Source organism: Chlorocebus sabaeus, chromosome 4 (genome assembly GCF_047675955.1).
Source record: "Chlorocebus sabaeus isolate Y175 chromosome 4, mChlSab1.0.hap1, whole genome shotgun sequence".
NCBI classification, from domain to species: Eukaryota; Metazoa; Chordata; class Mammalia; order Primates; family Cercopithecidae; genus Chlorocebus; species Chlorocebus sabaeus.
Window position 1 is genome coordinate 23,020,024 of NC_132907.1, and position 17,178 is coordinate 23,037,201.

The following is a 17,178-nucleotide window of genomic DNA, read 5'->3' on the forward strand; positions in this document are numbered from 1 at the left end:
ATATCTGACTTCATAGATCAAGGACCACAGATCTAAAGGCAACGCCATAATTTGAAGCACAGAAAACTTAAACATGTTTTCCAAATAATAACAATGTGAAGTTAATTCACCAGCTGGGACTATCAGTGAAAAGGTGTCAAGCTGCTATTAAAAATATAACAACCTAAACTAAGGCTGGGGAGACCCAGAGACCTAGAAAGAATCCATACAACAAAAAACAAAAATCCAGAACAAATTCAATCCATCTTTATCCTGTCCTCTCAAGGGAGTTGTATCCTTTCTTTCTCTTGTAACTTTTCCTCTTCTCCCATTGCAAAAATAAAAACTGACATGTATTATCGGTCTTGATCTCTTCTCTTCTACCATTACATCCCAGAAAAAGGAAAACAAAAATCATGGTAGCATTTCTTTTGTATTTTATCTATCTTTTTTCTCATATTCACTCAACAAATATTTATGGAACATCTAGCATGTATGTCATTATTCTAGGACAGTATTTCAAGCACCAAGATTATGTCTTTAGTATTGTTCTGCATGGCCTAAAAATGCAAAATAACAATTTAATAAGCAAGAATAAGAAAAAAGAGAGGGAATAAAATAAATCCTCTTACATATTTTATCTTGAGAAAATATTTGAGTAGTACTTAAGAGTACTTAAATTCATCTCTTGCTTTCTGAATCTTTTAAGTCCCTTTAAGGATAATAGACTAATAGACAATAAAGATATTCTCTAAGACACTGACAAAAATTTCATTATAATGCTATGTATTATGCATTGGCATACTTTCAAATATGCTTTTTAATATAATTATTACATATTAATTACAGAAAGTATGAAATAATTACATTTCAAAATGGGGGCAGGTGAAAATGGGAGGAGTGACTTAGAGAGGATACAAGGGGAACTCCAAGTTGTACATAATTTTTCCATTTACAGATCTGAATTCACTTGAAAATTCAAGATGCATGTTTATGATTTGCACTCCTTTTTGTATGTATCCTATATTTCAATTAAAAGTTTATCGCCTAAAAGTTATATTTCTAATTGCTTACATTGCCAACAAAAAAATGTTGAGATATATTTACTCATGTTACAAATATGTTATTTCAACTCTCCAAAGTCCCTTTCTAAAAAAAGAAAGAAGAAAATCCATTCTGCAACACTCCAGCTCTGAGGAGTTGGATTATGTTAGCAACGTATATATGAGACAAAAGTAATTTTTATAATTTACTCAAATAGAATCCTCTAAAGCCCTCATAATAATATAACTGGAATCAATTCTAATTTACACTATCCTTGAGGAAAACATTTTACTCAAAGAATAAAGCAGCAGAGAGGTGTGTATGCATTTGTAATTTCAACAAAATCAAATCTGATCAAAATCAAATTTGGCTGTTATCCAATGAGAAAAGAATTTTGTCAGGCTTAGAAAAACCAGTTACGAAAACAGAACTAAAAATTCTTGTCTGCTGTTCTTGAATATTTTATGTACTTATACTAACTGAAAAATCTGTTCTGGAATAAAGTGTTTTCAAAGCCAAATGTCAAATGATGCTTACCTTCACTTGAATTGCACACTGTTAATTCACGCACCAAACGAGTTTTTCCCAAAGAAATTTTGGGTGATGAGCAAGAGTAAGAACGTGAGCGAACTCCAGAAAGCAATGATTCCTAAAAGAGATTATAATAAAGTTTTTAAAAATTTATACATGAGATCTGAAAATATATGTTCACCACCTCAAATGTTACTAAATTAGCACCTTTGAAAAGAGATTCAACCTGAACATTTCTCATATGATCTCATTATGTGTTTCTGTTTTCCTCTCACAATTTTTAAAACGTTATTGACATTTTAATACTTTAGCAACCTTCAGTTTGGGGAATAGTTCCTGTATATACTATAGAATGCAACTATGATATCCTAGCCAACTTGACTAAAAATGAAAACTTAAGACAAATGACTTTTTCTTTGTATATTCAACAATGAGTTTGACTTATTATGTTTACCTGAGGCGTCAGTTATTTTGTTATTTTACTGTAGCCCTCCAACAAAATTCTATGTTAACTGAGATTTCTACATTTAAGGATTACTAGAGGATAGTGGAATAGCCACTTACAATTATAAGAGTTTTTTAGACTTCCAAACCGTGATTTAAATTTATAATGTTAGCTGCAATATTTAGAGAAAAATATATCCAGTTAATATATAAATCCTTCCAATCTGTACTCAATTTTTGATGGACCTTCCATCTAGCATTTTCTGAGATGGATGTTTGAATATCACTAATTTATACATCATTAATATTACTACTTTTAAATGACCTGCCAGTTTTGTTCTTGTTGTCCCAATTACTTATTATTCCTATCATTATATTGGCAACATACATGAAAATGCAAGATGGCAAGATCATTAAGACATAGTTTTCTTATATGTTCCAGAAAATTTAAGTGAATATGCAATAGAACTCCATTGAAGCCATTTATAGCACCCAACTTCTATCCCATAAAGGCCTTAGGATTGATCCTGCCCATGCATTTTTAAGATATCGCTTAAGGTTAAAGCTAAAAGAAAATAATGCAAAACTCTTTACTAAAATTAAACTATCAGAAACTGACCTTCACGAGCACTGGTCCCTTTTGTTCCCTCTAAGGAAAAACACATGGTTACCCTAAGTTCATTAGTTCAGTTAAGGAACCTGGAGGAAAGCTGAAAAATAGAAGCCTGACCTTGCTTCAAAGGGCCTTGGGCTGTGGCTCCTATCTTATTGGGGAGCACCTACCGGGCCTGGATGTCAAGAAGGCCAACCCAAGTTGTCCTATAACCGTAAACAGTGAGCTGGCCACTAACAGCCCTCCTCAAAGTCATGTATATGTGGTAACCATTTGTCATGACAATGGAACTTTGAAAATTGTCCAAAACTTTGGCAAAAAATTATACTGGGTAATAACAGAGGCAAGGCAGATATACTTATGGGACAGATTCTTTCTAAAAATGAGCAACATGAAACTGTTTCAAAGGACTGGATTATTTTTTCATCTAAGTAATGATGAACTTTTCACAATTCCACTCAACATGCAAAACTTAGAATTATCTACATAACAACCATACAAATTTCTCATTATCCAGAAATATCACATGACCTTCAGATGCAAAAGATGATGGCAGCTCTACAGGTCTTAGAGTAGAGGGTAGAGGATGCACGATCTGTGCTTAAAAGACCCAGAATTGAGTTCTGATTCTATCACCAAGCTGGTGATACAAAGCTGGACAAAACTCTAACCTTTCCAGAATCTCATCTACTCAAAAAATAAAATTAAATAAAAGCACTACTTATGTAATAGGTGAGTTATGAGGCAATTATATATTGTGTACATACATAAAACATATTTTGTATATTATAGGGCATGCTACAAAAATAAGGTATTATCATAACAACCATACGTTAGAAAGAGAAGTTTTGCCATAGCACACATTGTTTTACAGTAATAAGTAAACTCAAGAAGAAAACAAGTAGAAAATAACAAATCAAATAGGAAAAAATAATATGTTCAAACACAAATGGCTTTCTTACATTCAGAGGAATGTATTTAGTTTTTAATAAATAAATAAGTAAGTAAATAACAAAAAAACAAGCACACCTAAATGAAACTCCAATGTGAAATGGCCAACAAGAGAAAACCTGGCTCCTATGGAAAAGATGACAAAATTTGTGATGTTCCGGATTAGTTCAAGCACCCAGAAATGCTCAATAAACATCACTTCTACCTTATTAACATCATTTACCTCATCACCAGGGCCACGCAATAATTTACATGAGCAAAACAAGATTGATCACTAAACTCATTTAATACTATCAGTTTTTCTCCCTTTGCTTAAGAGATGATGGGAGAAATCATTGTATGAAATGACAAAATTTTCCAAGTATGTGAAAGAAAGATTGTATGTACTCATGGTGAATTAATGAAAACGTAAATCAGTCATTTTGAGTAAAAAGTATAAAAATTAAAACACAGTGGAAAGATTAAAAAGACAGACTCAATCAGATATCACATGGGTCCCAAAAAGTAGTTCATATGTATGAATAAAATATAATATGTCTTTCAGACACAGATGGGTAAATGTAGACAACATATTCTCCACACTTGCAATATACCAAATTTATACCAATAAGAATACCTTCGACTGTAGATTACTTGATAGAGGAAGTGATTCAGCCCTGGAGATATTAAAATCTGGTTCAGTGTTAGTCTCAAAAGAGTCCAATTCATCCCCACTAGGAATCCCAGCTCTTGAGGAGCTCTGAGACCCTGGAGTGTAACAGATGTGCGATGGCTCAGAATGCCCTTCCCCTTCACTGTCGGCGTCCAAGGCATCAAGGCTGGAACTAAAGCACAAAACCAGCAAGTAAGTAAAGAAGCAAGGAAGGACACAGAGCGTCATTGGTTTCTAATTCTCTGAATTCAGATTCATCGGGGTGGGGTGCAATAGGTATTAATTTCCAACTAGTATTTAATTAGCCTTTTTCTCCTCCCTCCAAATCTCTTTTTAAATAAAATTTTATCTTACCCCAAATGAACATTCCTACCTTGCAAAAGCCATTTCTTTCTTTCATTTTCTTTCTTTCTTTCTTTCTTTCTTTTTTGTTTTTTTTTTGGTTTTTTGTTTTTTTGAGACACTTGTGTTCTGTCGCGCAGGCTGGAGTGCAGTGACACAATCTTGGCTCACTACAACCTCCACCTCCCAGGCTCAAAGGATCCTCCCACCTCAGCCTTCAGAGTAGCTGGGACTACAGGCGTGCGCCACCACGCCTGGCTAATTTTTGTGATTTTTGTGTTTTTTGCCATGTTGCCCAGGCTGGTCTCAAACTCCTGGGCTCAATGGATACACCCACCTCAGTCTCCCAAAGTGCTGGGATTGCTGGAGTGAGCCACCACACCTGGGGCAAAAGACAGTTCAAATACCTGAAGAAACAAAAGCTGGTTTGAGTTAGTACTAACCTCACCACTTCTGTTTTGTAAATGTAATTATTGATATCGCAAGTCCCAAATGGTAACCCATCAAATATTTTAAATGCTGGTGGAAACAAAGCCACTGGGCTGTTTGCAGGGAAGCCTCTGGGGGGGATCTGCATGTGACTAAGCTGCAGAAGTGTCATTCTCTCCCCTGTCCCTCAGCTGGGAAGCTCAGGAGGGCAGAGGCACACCAAGGAGAGATGTGTGAAGGTCCCACCCATCCACCCCAGGGCCATGTCAAGACAGTTCTGAAGTGAGTCGTGCAATGTCCCAAACATGTCATACTAAATGATCATTTTTAGAGGTTAAAAAAAAAGATGATTCCGAGGCTGGGCGCGGTGGCTCACACTTGCAATCCCAACACTTTGGGAGGCCAAGGTGGGCGGATCATGAGGTCAGGAGATTGAGACCATCCTGGCTAACACAGTGAAAACCCGTCTCTACTAAAAATACAAAAAATTAGCTGGCTGTTGTGGCGGGCGCCTGTAATCCCAGCTACTTGGGAGGCTGAGGCAGGAGAATGGCGTGAACCCAGGAGGCAGAGCTTGCAGTGAGCCGAGATCGCGCCACTGCACTCCAGCCTGGGCGACAGAGCGAGACTCCGTCTCAAAAAAAAAAAAAAAAAAAAAAGATTCCTTTGAAAACTCTACCTTAGAACCAGGTAGTAATTATGTTTGACAACAACTTTTTCCTCATTTAACTTTAATAAACCATGAAATTAAAAGGAAAGAATTTGACCTTCCACATCCCAGGTCTATTCCATAATATTACATTTTAAACTATTCAAACTTGGAGGCCAGCAGCTTTCCTGGGTGCATGTTAATGCACGAAGCATTTCAAACGTGTGTTTTGTGGGTTTTTTTTTTTCGGTTGTTACAGTTCTGGAGTTATAATTTTAATAAAAAAACAATGAAACCAGCTTGATTTTGAAATATGAGAACCAGAAAATGAAACTTTGAATTAACTGTTTAGGTTATTTAAAAAACAAAAAAACAAAAACAAAAAACAAACCATAGGCTATTTCATGGACACAGTAAGTCAACTGAACACATGGTGTGAGTCCTGGTCTTATTCTACCATGCCTCTAACGCAAACACAGAGCAGTTTCTAACCCTTGAACACTTTCCCAGGCGCTACTGGGTACCAGAAAACCCAGCAGTGAGAAGAAGCCCTGGCTGGCACCACCAAGGATTTCCAAAGTGGGGTTTTCTCCTTTGGGAACTCATTGAGGGCCAAGGTGAAGACCTTGGCATTGAGAAGAAGAACATATTAGAAGTGGACTTCACACTTTACCTCAATCAAACACCCAAATATCATGGAGTCTATTCGACTATTTCTCATAAAACACTGAAACTTTCATGTTAAGAATATCTTCCTGGTAAACGTTGGTGATTTAAATGCTCTGGTAAATGTATGTCGGTGCAAAAGTAATTGTGGTTTTTGACTAATCTAATAATTACAGGTATTTCAAGTTGCTACGTGGTTTCCTAGTACAACAACAATCCGAGACGGAAGGAGACTTCAAGGCGGGTTGAAGCTTGCCGATGTCTTGTACCTCAGCACTTGTCTTTCAACTTGTGATCTCTGTACTAGTGGAAAATAGTTCTTCAAATGATTGGCAGCCTGCAATAATATCCGATTTTAACACAAGCCTTTCCAGTTACAGACAGCATTTCATCATCACTATGAATACATCCTAGAAGTATCAGTATTTTATTTTGCATACTATAAAACACTGTTTCTATTCATTCAAGTGGGGCTACTACTTTTCTTTGTTAAGCTATTAACATAAGATATTGGTGGCACAGGCATGTTCTTCAGGATAACTTCTAGGTTCTTGTTTTACGATATTATTTTCCTAATTCCCAGTAGTGGGATAAGAAATCAATTCATTAGGTTGCAACTAGAGTTTTTTAAAAAAAATATATAGAATAGAAAATATCAGAGTATGTTGCACATGTCATTTTATAAGACTTCACTTAAATTTTAAGGGAGATAGGGGATGTTCATGGCGGCATGCATTTCTTACTGTGGACTGTAGTTTTTTAAAAAGGTTTGAAAAATACAAGCTTTAGAATGAAACAAACACTTGTCTACTGCTTAATTTTTTGTTGTATACTATTTTAAAATTAATGTTTTATTATTTACCTTCCCTTTGTGGTTTCTCAAAACAGTTATTACATTTAAATAATATAACATATGGCTATATAGTATGCATGTTTTAGTTTCACCAAAATATTCTTTTAAACGCTAGAAAACTTAGGACTCAGGTCCCAGTCAGCCATGTCCTTATATTAACTCCAGTTTTTACTGTATGCCCCCAAATTTCTCCTTCATTAGAAGTTTCTAGCCTCTAGGGCTATTATCCACTTATTAACAAATTAAGTACATTTCACTTTGAGTTTGTTATCAACTTGCTTCCTACCATGACATCTACTGAAGGGAAGGACCCACAGCCACCCTAGGGCTTTCCAGGGATTGCAACTTCTCTTCCTTCATTCCTACAGTTTTCAGAGGAGAGGGAGGGCAAAGGAGATGAAGTCAGCTCGTGGAACCAGCCGGAAGGCTTTTCTGTAGAATGGCTTCTCCTTCCTCTCCTGGCCTCCTCCCTTTCCCCCAAGCAGTGACATCTTCACAGAGGTTTCTAATTACCTTCACTCAGAACAGATACTTTTTCTAAATTATATTCTATGAGGAAGAATTGTATCTGTAGCAGTGAAATGTTTAAACTTTCCAAGGCAAGACCATGATCAGAAAGTATAATTTAGATACTCTGCAAGTATCTGCATAAGTATTAATAAAACAGAGACCATTTGTGTCTTTTCCATGCTATATTCCTAGAGGGCTTCTTCTAAAGAACTTATTTATCTCTTGAGATGTGGGGGCTCACACACTTGACAGATTTTTTTTTTTTTTCTTTAAGACAGAGTCTCACTCTGTCCCCCAGGCTGGAGTGCAGTGGTGTGATCTCTGCTCACTGAAATCTCTGCCTCCCGGGTTCAGGCAATTCGCCTACCTCAGCCCCTCCCCTGAGTAGATGGGATTACAGATGCTTGTCACCACGCCCAGCTAATTTTTGTATTTTCAGTAGAGAGGGAGTTTCACCATATTGGCCGCCTAGGCTGGTCTCGAACTCCTGACCTCAGGTGATCTACCTGCCTCAGCCTCCCAAAGTGCTGGGATTGCAGGCGTAAGCCACCATACCTGGCCACTTGACAGATCTTAAAGATCCACTAGAATGGATTTATCACACATAGCTCAATTTACTTTTGCAAAACTGTACAGAACCTTGTCTGGACTGGCAGTCTCTTGTCCCAAGCAGACGTGTGGACAGTTCAAATTAGCCTTCACTTCAAATTACAGTAGTGACTACCCAGCATCTATAAAACCATAATTCACAAAACATAAATGTAAAGCAAGTCTTTTATTATTTACACATCACACATAACCCTTGGTACCAATATGTGCTAATGTTTTACAACCTCAAATTGCATATTGTGCTGTATCTCAGTGTCGGGCACCTACTGATTGCTGGTTCCTCTCCCTTTCTCTCCCCTCTATATTAACTCTCTGCTGTACTCATTCACCTATGTGCATGTTCATTCATAGAGAAATATTTATATACATAGTCACATATGTGTGTGTATTTTACGTTCACTTTGATTCATTTTATATGTGAAAATGAACATATAATCACATGGGTAGGATACGGGGGAAAAAATAAGCTACTCCCTAAGGAAAGTGTGATCAACAGGATAAAATGAAATTAGTGGAAATTGGCCTGTTCCCTAAAGAAAATAGACAATCAGATAGACAGATACAGATATACAGATACAGACACACACATGTGTGCACACAAATATATGCAATCATATCAGATGCAATGAAATATCATTTTAATGACTTCTATATACACAAGAAAATATAAGGTAACTGAAAGTAAAATAAAGATAAATTTTATGTTAAAATATAAAATATATATTATGTAAAATAAAACAAACATTCATGAGCCCACCCAACTTGAAACTTGGATACTGGCCATCAACCATGGAAACTCTGTAATGATTCATTCCATTTCCATTTCCCTATTTCCCCTCCCTAGATATAACAACTATTTTGAACTCAGGAATTTTTTCCCCTTCATTATTTTGTTTTTCTTTTTTTTCCTTTTTTTTTCTTCTTTTTGAGACAGGTCTCACTCTGTCACCCAGGTTGGGGGTTCAGTGGTGCCATCTTGGCTAACTGCAACTTCTGCCTCCCAGGTTCAAGTGATCTTCCCACCCCAACCTGCCAAGTATCAGGGCCACATGTGTGTGCCGCCATGCCTCACTAATTTTTGTATTTTTGGTAGAGATGGGGTTTTACCATGTTGCCCAGGCTGGTCTTGAGCTCCTGAGCTCAAGCGTTCTGCCTGTCTTGGCCTCCCAAAGTGCTGGGATTACAGGCGTGAGCCACCACACCCAGTCTCTTGTTTTTCTTTATAGCTTATGCACATATGTAGGCCCTATAATAATATATTGTTTAATTTGCATTTTATAAAAATGAAATTTAACAAGTATTTTGGGGCTTTTTTTTGTTCCTTCATGCTTCTAAGGTCTATGTTATTATTCACGCAGATGTATTTATAGTTAATTCACTTTCATTACTGTACAGTATTCCCTTGTGTAACTATATATAATTTATTTATTCCACTTTTGGGTTATTTCCTGCTGGTATAAATACTCACATATAGGTCTCCTAGTACACATGAGGAAAATGCGTATTTGACTTTATATGATAATGTCAAATTATTTTCCCAAGTTATACAATTTTCTCTCCTATCATTTTTACGCAGGAATTTCCATGTTACGCATTCCCACCAAAACATGGGATTGCTAGATTTTTTAATTTTTGCCAGTCATGTGAGTATAAACTGGTATCTCATCGTGGTTTTCCTTTATCATATTTTAATCAGTTTTCTTAAGTGTCTTACTTTCAAATCAATGAATATAGGAATCTAAAAGGCGACAACATTTTGATGGACAGATAAAAGTGGTAGAGACAATAAACAGTTTAAAACTAGAATTTTTGAAGTTTACCTATAAGGTTCTTTGATTTTCTACAGTTTTCTTCTACAATATAGAATCTTACCTTCTTTTTTTTAGATGACTTTGCTGCTTTTCAAAGCCATGCCAACCAAAAGAAAGATTCAAGTTGGAAGCACACGAACTCGACGGTGACATGAAGGACCTCTGGGCTTCAGTATGTGCTGTCCCTTCGTCATTTTCACTTAGTGGGTACACACTGGGGCTGGTTTCTGTAGGAAGGGTGTGTTTGCTGCTCTGAGGCCCCAGAGTGCAACCTCTGGATTCAGGGCTGGTAGTTGCAGTGATTCCCTCTATATTAATATAGCTGATATCCAAATCGCCAACCTGGAAGTTGAAAGAAAAACATTTCCTGAGTAAAAGCAGGTAAGATTGGCCTAGCTAAGAATTAATAAAATTTTCCCAATTTAAAAAACTTCTGGCCAAGCATGGTGGGAGGCTGAGGCTGGCAGATCACTTGAGGTCAGGAGTTCAAGACTAGCCTGGCCAACATGGTGAAACCCTGCCTCTACTAAAAATACAAAAATTAGCCAGGGTATGGTGGTGGGCGCCTGTAATCCCAGCTACTCAGAGATTGAAGCAGGAGAATGGTCTGAATGGGAGGCAGAGGTTGCAATGAGCAGATACTGCACTAGTGCACTCTAGCCTGGGTTACAGAGTGAGATTCCATCTCTAAAAAAAAAAAAAAAAAAAAAAACTTCTACCTTATTTCCTTATTTATATTTTTTGTTTATTCTTGTTGTATGTAAACAGAATTACTGTATATGTTTTTGTCCACATGGCAGCTATCCTATAATTCACAAAAAGGAAGACCAACTGAGTATTTTATAAAGTTGTTCCTTTATTACAAAACCAGAAGCTGATTATGCCTCTAACATTTTATGAACCACTGACTCAAAATGAGGGGGAAATGCTTTAAATACTTGAGGAAAAAAACTAAAGACTATACAGCTTTATTCAAAAAGTAGCTCATAGGAATCTGGGTACCAAGGTAATAGTGGTCACATAAAGCTGAGTCTCACAAAAAGCAACACCAAACAAAAAGAACAAATAAAGTTACATAAAGCGCACGTACGTAGCATCATTAGAAGAAAGAAAATGCCCAAATTTCAAATTACCTGTAAATAATAAAATCAACAGCAAATCCAGCAGGCAAGCCCTCGTGCTCTTGCTATAAGACTCTGTGGAGGGTAAGGGGAGTCGGGAAAATCTGAACGGCAGAGAAAGGACGGAACTTCTGGAGGGCGTAAGACTTACTTAAAAATCCTCCCCAGAATGAGGAAGCCCAACCCACATGCATGAAAGAGTCCTAGCTGATCAAAGCACTTGCTCTAAGAAAGGCGTACTTTTAAGTACTCATGATTTGAGGTGGCGGTCATCAAAAGACATCATGTCTGGGGTGAGGACAGTAAAAAGGAAGAGAGTAACACCATTTGGAGATAGAGCAGTGAAAGGAAGAAAGAAGCAAAAGGGGAAATGCTAGAATCCTAAATCATCGGGCATCATCATAATTTATTAAAGCAAAAACCGTTAATGAATGCTTAATTAATGGGTGAAAGTCTAATGAGCAACAGGATATTTACAAGGGCTTAAAATATCTCCTGACACGATACTTAATAATTTTTTAAAAAACAGTAATTTTACTAAAAAAGGAACTTGGCAGATGAAAGATACTAATAAAATCACCAGTAATGGGACAGATCGATGTCCTATGCCTCCTGATACAATGCACTGAGAAGCACCCATCATCACTTCCATAGTATTCCTGCTACACATGCCTAACCTGAATCCTATTATGAGGAAATAACAGATAAACCAAAACTGAAAGACACTCTAGCAAAACACAAGAACAAAAACACCAGTCTGTATTCTTTTAAAATACCAGCATCATAAAACACAAAGACTGAGGAACTGTCCCAGATTAAAGGAGACTACAGAGACACAACAACTATATGCAACACATGTAATGGAATTTTCTTCTGCAACAGAGAGCATTATTGGGACAACTTGCTAAAATTGAATAAGGTCTGGAGATAGCTAATAGTATTGTATCAATGATAACTTCATGATTTTGGTAACTGTACTGTGCTTATGTAAGAAACTATCCATGTTTTTAGGAAAATACACCATGAAAGATTAAGGGGTAAAGGGGCACCATATTTTTCATTTATTCTCAAATGGTTAAGAAATATTTATAGAGATAATTTAACTATTTGCATGCACACATAACCACCCACTCAGGGAATGACAAAGTAGAATGTAGTAAAATATTACCACTTGAGGAATTTGAGTAAAGTGTATATAGGGATTCTCTGTACTGAAATTATGAAACAAATGTTTTTTTCAAAGTAGTTTATATGACAGAAATTTTCAAAGTAACTTTCATCATGTGAATTTTTTCAACAGGAAGGTGATAACCTTGAAAATTAATAGGAAACATTAATATAAGCTAGTAATGTTTTTAAGTTTCCTTGCCAGGTTGAGGAAGATAAAGAAAATTAGATAAGATTATTTTCAGATATTGCTGGAAAGCATTTTAAATATGCAGAATTTGAACTCCTTACATAGTCCTTGCTATTCAAATAGATACAGGGGCAATAAAAAAAAGTACTATGCTAATATAATGGACTTTGTGATTTTGTTGCAGATTTAGTTTTATTTCTCAATTTTCAATACACAACTTGGCAATCTGCTGTTTCCATTTGTTGAATTAACTTGTTTGAGTTCTCTCTAAATGCATACTTCACTTTTTCTTTTTGGCTTCACATCATTAAAGCAATACTTCTTTCACCCAGAATATTCCAAAATAAAAATTATATCTTGGCCGGGTGTAGTGGCTCATGCCTGTAATCCCAGTACTTGGGAGGCCAAGGTGGGCAGATCATTTGAGGCCAAGATTTCAAGACCAGCCTGGCCAACATGGCAAAACTCTCTCTTCTAAAAATACCAAAATTAGCCAGGTGTTGTGGCACACACCTGTAACCCCAGCTACTCTGGAGGCTAAGGCACAAGAATTGCTTGAGCCTGGGGGGTGGAGGTTGCAGTGAGCCAAGATGGCACCACTGCACTCCCGCCTGGATGACAGAGCAAGACTCTGTCTCAAAAACACAAAACGGAAGGAAGGAAGGAAGGAAGGAAGGAAGGAAGGAAGGAAGGAAGGAAGGAAGGAAGGAAGGAAGGAAGGAAGGAAGGAAAGAAGGAAGGAAGGAAGGAAATTATATCCTAACCTTTTATTTACCAAATCTTTGGTTTGATAAATTTTGCATTTTTAATGTATCTAAGAACATATAAAAGCATAATATATATATAGTTTTTCCCATATAATATCGAGTAATTTACAATTTTAGTTACTTGAAGTAAATGGAAATACTATAGTTATAGTACTCACTAAGGCTCAGAACAAAAAAAGATAAGGTCTTAAGAAGTATTTTATTTAAACAGCTGAGAAAATATAGCAACAGAATAAATCTGTTAAAATCAAAACATGACAAAAAATATATGCACTGAAAACTATAAAACACCAATGAAAGAAATTGAAGCAACACAAATAAATGGAAACAAACTAGAAGAATGTTCACAAACTAGAAGAATTCATATGAAAGATATCCTATATTCATGCATTGGAAGAATTCATGCTGTCAAAATATCTATACTACCCAAAGTGAACTATAGATTCTATGTAATCTCTATCAAAATTACAATGGCAATTTTTCACAGAAATAGAAAAAAATTCCTAAAATTTGTATGGAATCCCAAAAGACCCAGAATAGCTCAAGCAATCTTTAGCAGGAAGAACAAAGTCAGAAGCACCACACTGCCTAGCTTAAAATTATATTACAAAGATATGGTAATCCAAACATTATGGTACTGACATAAAAACAGACACATGAGCACATGAAACAGAATAGAAAGTCCAGAAATAAACCCACACATAAATACAGTCAATTAATCTTCAACAAATGTGCTAAAAATACACAATGGAGAAAGGATAGATCCTTCAATAAATGACACCAGGAAAACTGGATAGCTACATGCAAAAAAATTAAACTGGATCCCTATCTTACAACATACACAAATATCAACTCAAAATGCAATAAAGGCTTTAACATAAAACATGAGGCCATAGAACTCCTAGGAGAAAGCATAGAGGAAAAACTCCTTGACATTGGTCTTGGCAATCATTTTTTGGATGTGACACTAAAAGCACAAGCAAGAAAAGCAAAATAAATGTGACTACATCAAACCAAAAAATCTCTGCACAGCAAAGGAAACAACAAAATAAAACAGCAACTTATGGAATTGGAGAAGATATTTACAAACCATGCACCTGATATGGAGTTAATACCCAAAATATGTAAGGAACTCACACAACTCAATAGCAAAAAAACAAAACAAACAAAAAAAAACCCACAAATAACCAGATTTAAAAATAGATAAAGTACCTGAATAGACATTTTTCCAAAAAATAACACACACAAATGGCCAATAGGTATATGCAAAAGTGCTCAACATCATTAATCATCAGGAAAATGAACAAAACTACAATGAGATATCACCTCATACCTGTTAGAATGGCTAGTACCAAAAGGACAAAAAAAAAGAAAAAAAGCTGGCAAGGATGTGGAGAAAGGGGAATTCTTATACACTGTTGGGAATGTAAATCAGCACAGCCACAGTGGAAAACAGTATGAAAGTTCCTAAAAAAAAATTAGAATACAACTACCATATGATCCAGCAATTCCACCTCTGGGTATACATCCAAAGGAAACAGAATCACTATCCCAAAGAGATGTCTGCACTCCCATGTTCACGGCAGCACTATTCACAGTAGCCAAGAGATGGAATCAACCTAAGTGTCCATCAACAGATAAATAAAGAAAATGTGGCACATGCGTGATTTTCTGAAAATATAGGGATAAAAACAGTGTTTTTTTCTATTCTCTCACTCAACAGTCAACACAGAACTCTTCTGTGGCTAAATGTATGGGGTTTTCCCCTGACATGTAGCAAGGAAGCAATCCGCCACTGAATTTGCTCTAATTCAGTTCAATTCAATTCTGGCACTATCAACCTGCAGATGGAGTCAGGTCCCACAGGGCTCAGTCCCACAAGACTCCCCCACCACTTCCAATGACAAACCACTAGCCCCAGATTGTTTTATCAACCAGCTATAAAATGGGGTTCCCACAGCCCCTCCTCAGGTTCAATCAATTTGCTAGAGCAACTCACAGAACTCAGGGAAACACTTACATTTCCTTGTTTATTATAGTGAATACTACAAAAGATACAGAGAATAGCCACATGGAAGAGATGCTGAGGGCAAAGAACTCCAGAAGGCGCACAGAGCTTCCGGGCCCTCTGCAAGTGCCCCACCTTCCAGGAACCCCCATGTATTCAGCTATCCAGAATCTCTTGAACCCAGTCCTTTTGGGTTTTTATGGAAGCTTAATTATGCAGGCATGATTGGTTAAATTATTAGTCATTAGTGATCAATTTAACCTTCAGCCCCTCCTCCCTCTATGGATGCTGGTGGGTGGAGCTGAAAATCCCAATCCCGTAATCCTGCCTTGGCCTCTCCTGTGACCAGCGCACATCCTGAAGCTACCTAGGGGCTGCCAGCCACCAGTCATCTCATTAGCATACAAAAGACATCACTTTGGAAATTCGAAGGATAAATACACTAATTCCTCACTTAAGTATGGAGATATGTTCTGAGAAACGCATCCTTAGGTTATCTTGTTATTGTGCAACCATCATAGAGTGTACTAACACAAACCTGGTAGTGTAGCCTTCTACACACCTAGGCTAATGGTAATAGCCTATTTCTCCTAAGCTACAAATCTATACAGCATGCTACTGTACTGAATACTGTAGACAACTGGGACTCAATGGTAAGTACTTATATATCTAAATATAGAAAAGTAATACAGTAAAAATATGGTATTATAATCTTATGGGGTCACCTTTACATATGCACTCTGCCATTGTGACAGTTTCCATACACATGCACACACAAACACACATGCACACACACACACACATGCGCGCACACACACACATACACACAGAGGAATGTTATTCAACCCTAGAAAACAAAAAAAATCCGGCCATTTGTGACAACATGGATGAATCTGGAAGACATTATGCTAAGTAAAATAAGCCAAACACAGAAAAACAAATACTGCATGATCTGACTTATATGTGGAATGTAAAAAAGTCAAACTCATAAAAACAGTGAGTAGAAGGGTGGTTACTAGGGTTTGGAGGGTGGGGAAAACGGTGAAGTATTGGTAAAATGGGTACAAACTTTCAGTTACACAATGAATAAGTTCTTGAGACCTAATGTACAACATGGTGACTATAGTTAATAATGCACTTTGTACTTGAAATTTGCTGTAGATCTTAAGTATTCTCACTACAAAAATAAATAAGTATATGAGATGATATATGTGCTTAATTAGCTTGATTGTGGTCATTATTTCAAAATATGTACATGTATCAAAACATTACATTGTATGGTTTAAACATATGTAATTTCTATTTGTTCATTATACCTTAATAAAGCTGGAAAAGAATAAATAAATACCAGAACATGGCTAGATCACACCAAGTCCAATAACCCTGTGGTATGGTTTGGCTCTGTATCACCATCCAAATCTCACTTTGAATTATAATAATTCCCATGTGTCAAGGGCGGGACCAGGTGGAGATAACTGAATCATGGAGGTGGTTTTTCCTCATGCTGTTCTCATGACAGTGAGTGAGTTCTCATGAGATTTGATGGTTTTATCAGGGGCTTCCCTCTTCACTCAGCACTCATTTTCTCTCCTGCTGCCCTGTGAAGAGATGCCTTCTGCCATTATGGTAAGTTTCCTGAGGCCTCCTCAGTCATGCAGAAGTAAGAGTCAATTAAACCTCTTTTCTTTATAAATCATCCAGTCTTGGGTATTTCATCACAGCAGTGTGGGAAGGGACTAACACACCCTGTATCTTGAAAATGTCCTCAGAACTCCCACTGTGTCCTACACTCCATGCCCCATTCTAGATTTCTATAACTAGGACTGACATTCAGTTAGTTTA

General features: G+C 36.7%; 1 protein-coding gene across 9 annotated transcripts in view; it reads right to left on the minus strand.

Moving 5' to 3' along the window:
• Positions 1-17,178, minus strand: part of ARHGEF28 (Rho guanine nucleotide exchange factor 28) — a 317,386-nt gene that overhangs the window by 86,549 nt on the left and 213,659 nt on the right. For all 9 annotated transcript variants that reach the window (XM_038010485.2, XM_007975209.3, XM_038010483.2 and 6 more), the window contains 3 exons: positions 10,145-10,425; positions 4,179-4,386; positions 1,561-1,672 (listed from right to left, as the gene is read on the minus strand). In XM_038010485.2, coding sequence (XP_037866413.2) covers positions 1,561-1,672; positions 4,179-4,386; positions 10,145-10,425 — 601 coding nt within the window. The remainder of the gene's footprint in view (positions 1-1,560; positions 1,673-4,178; positions 4,387-10,144; positions 10,426-17,178) is intronic.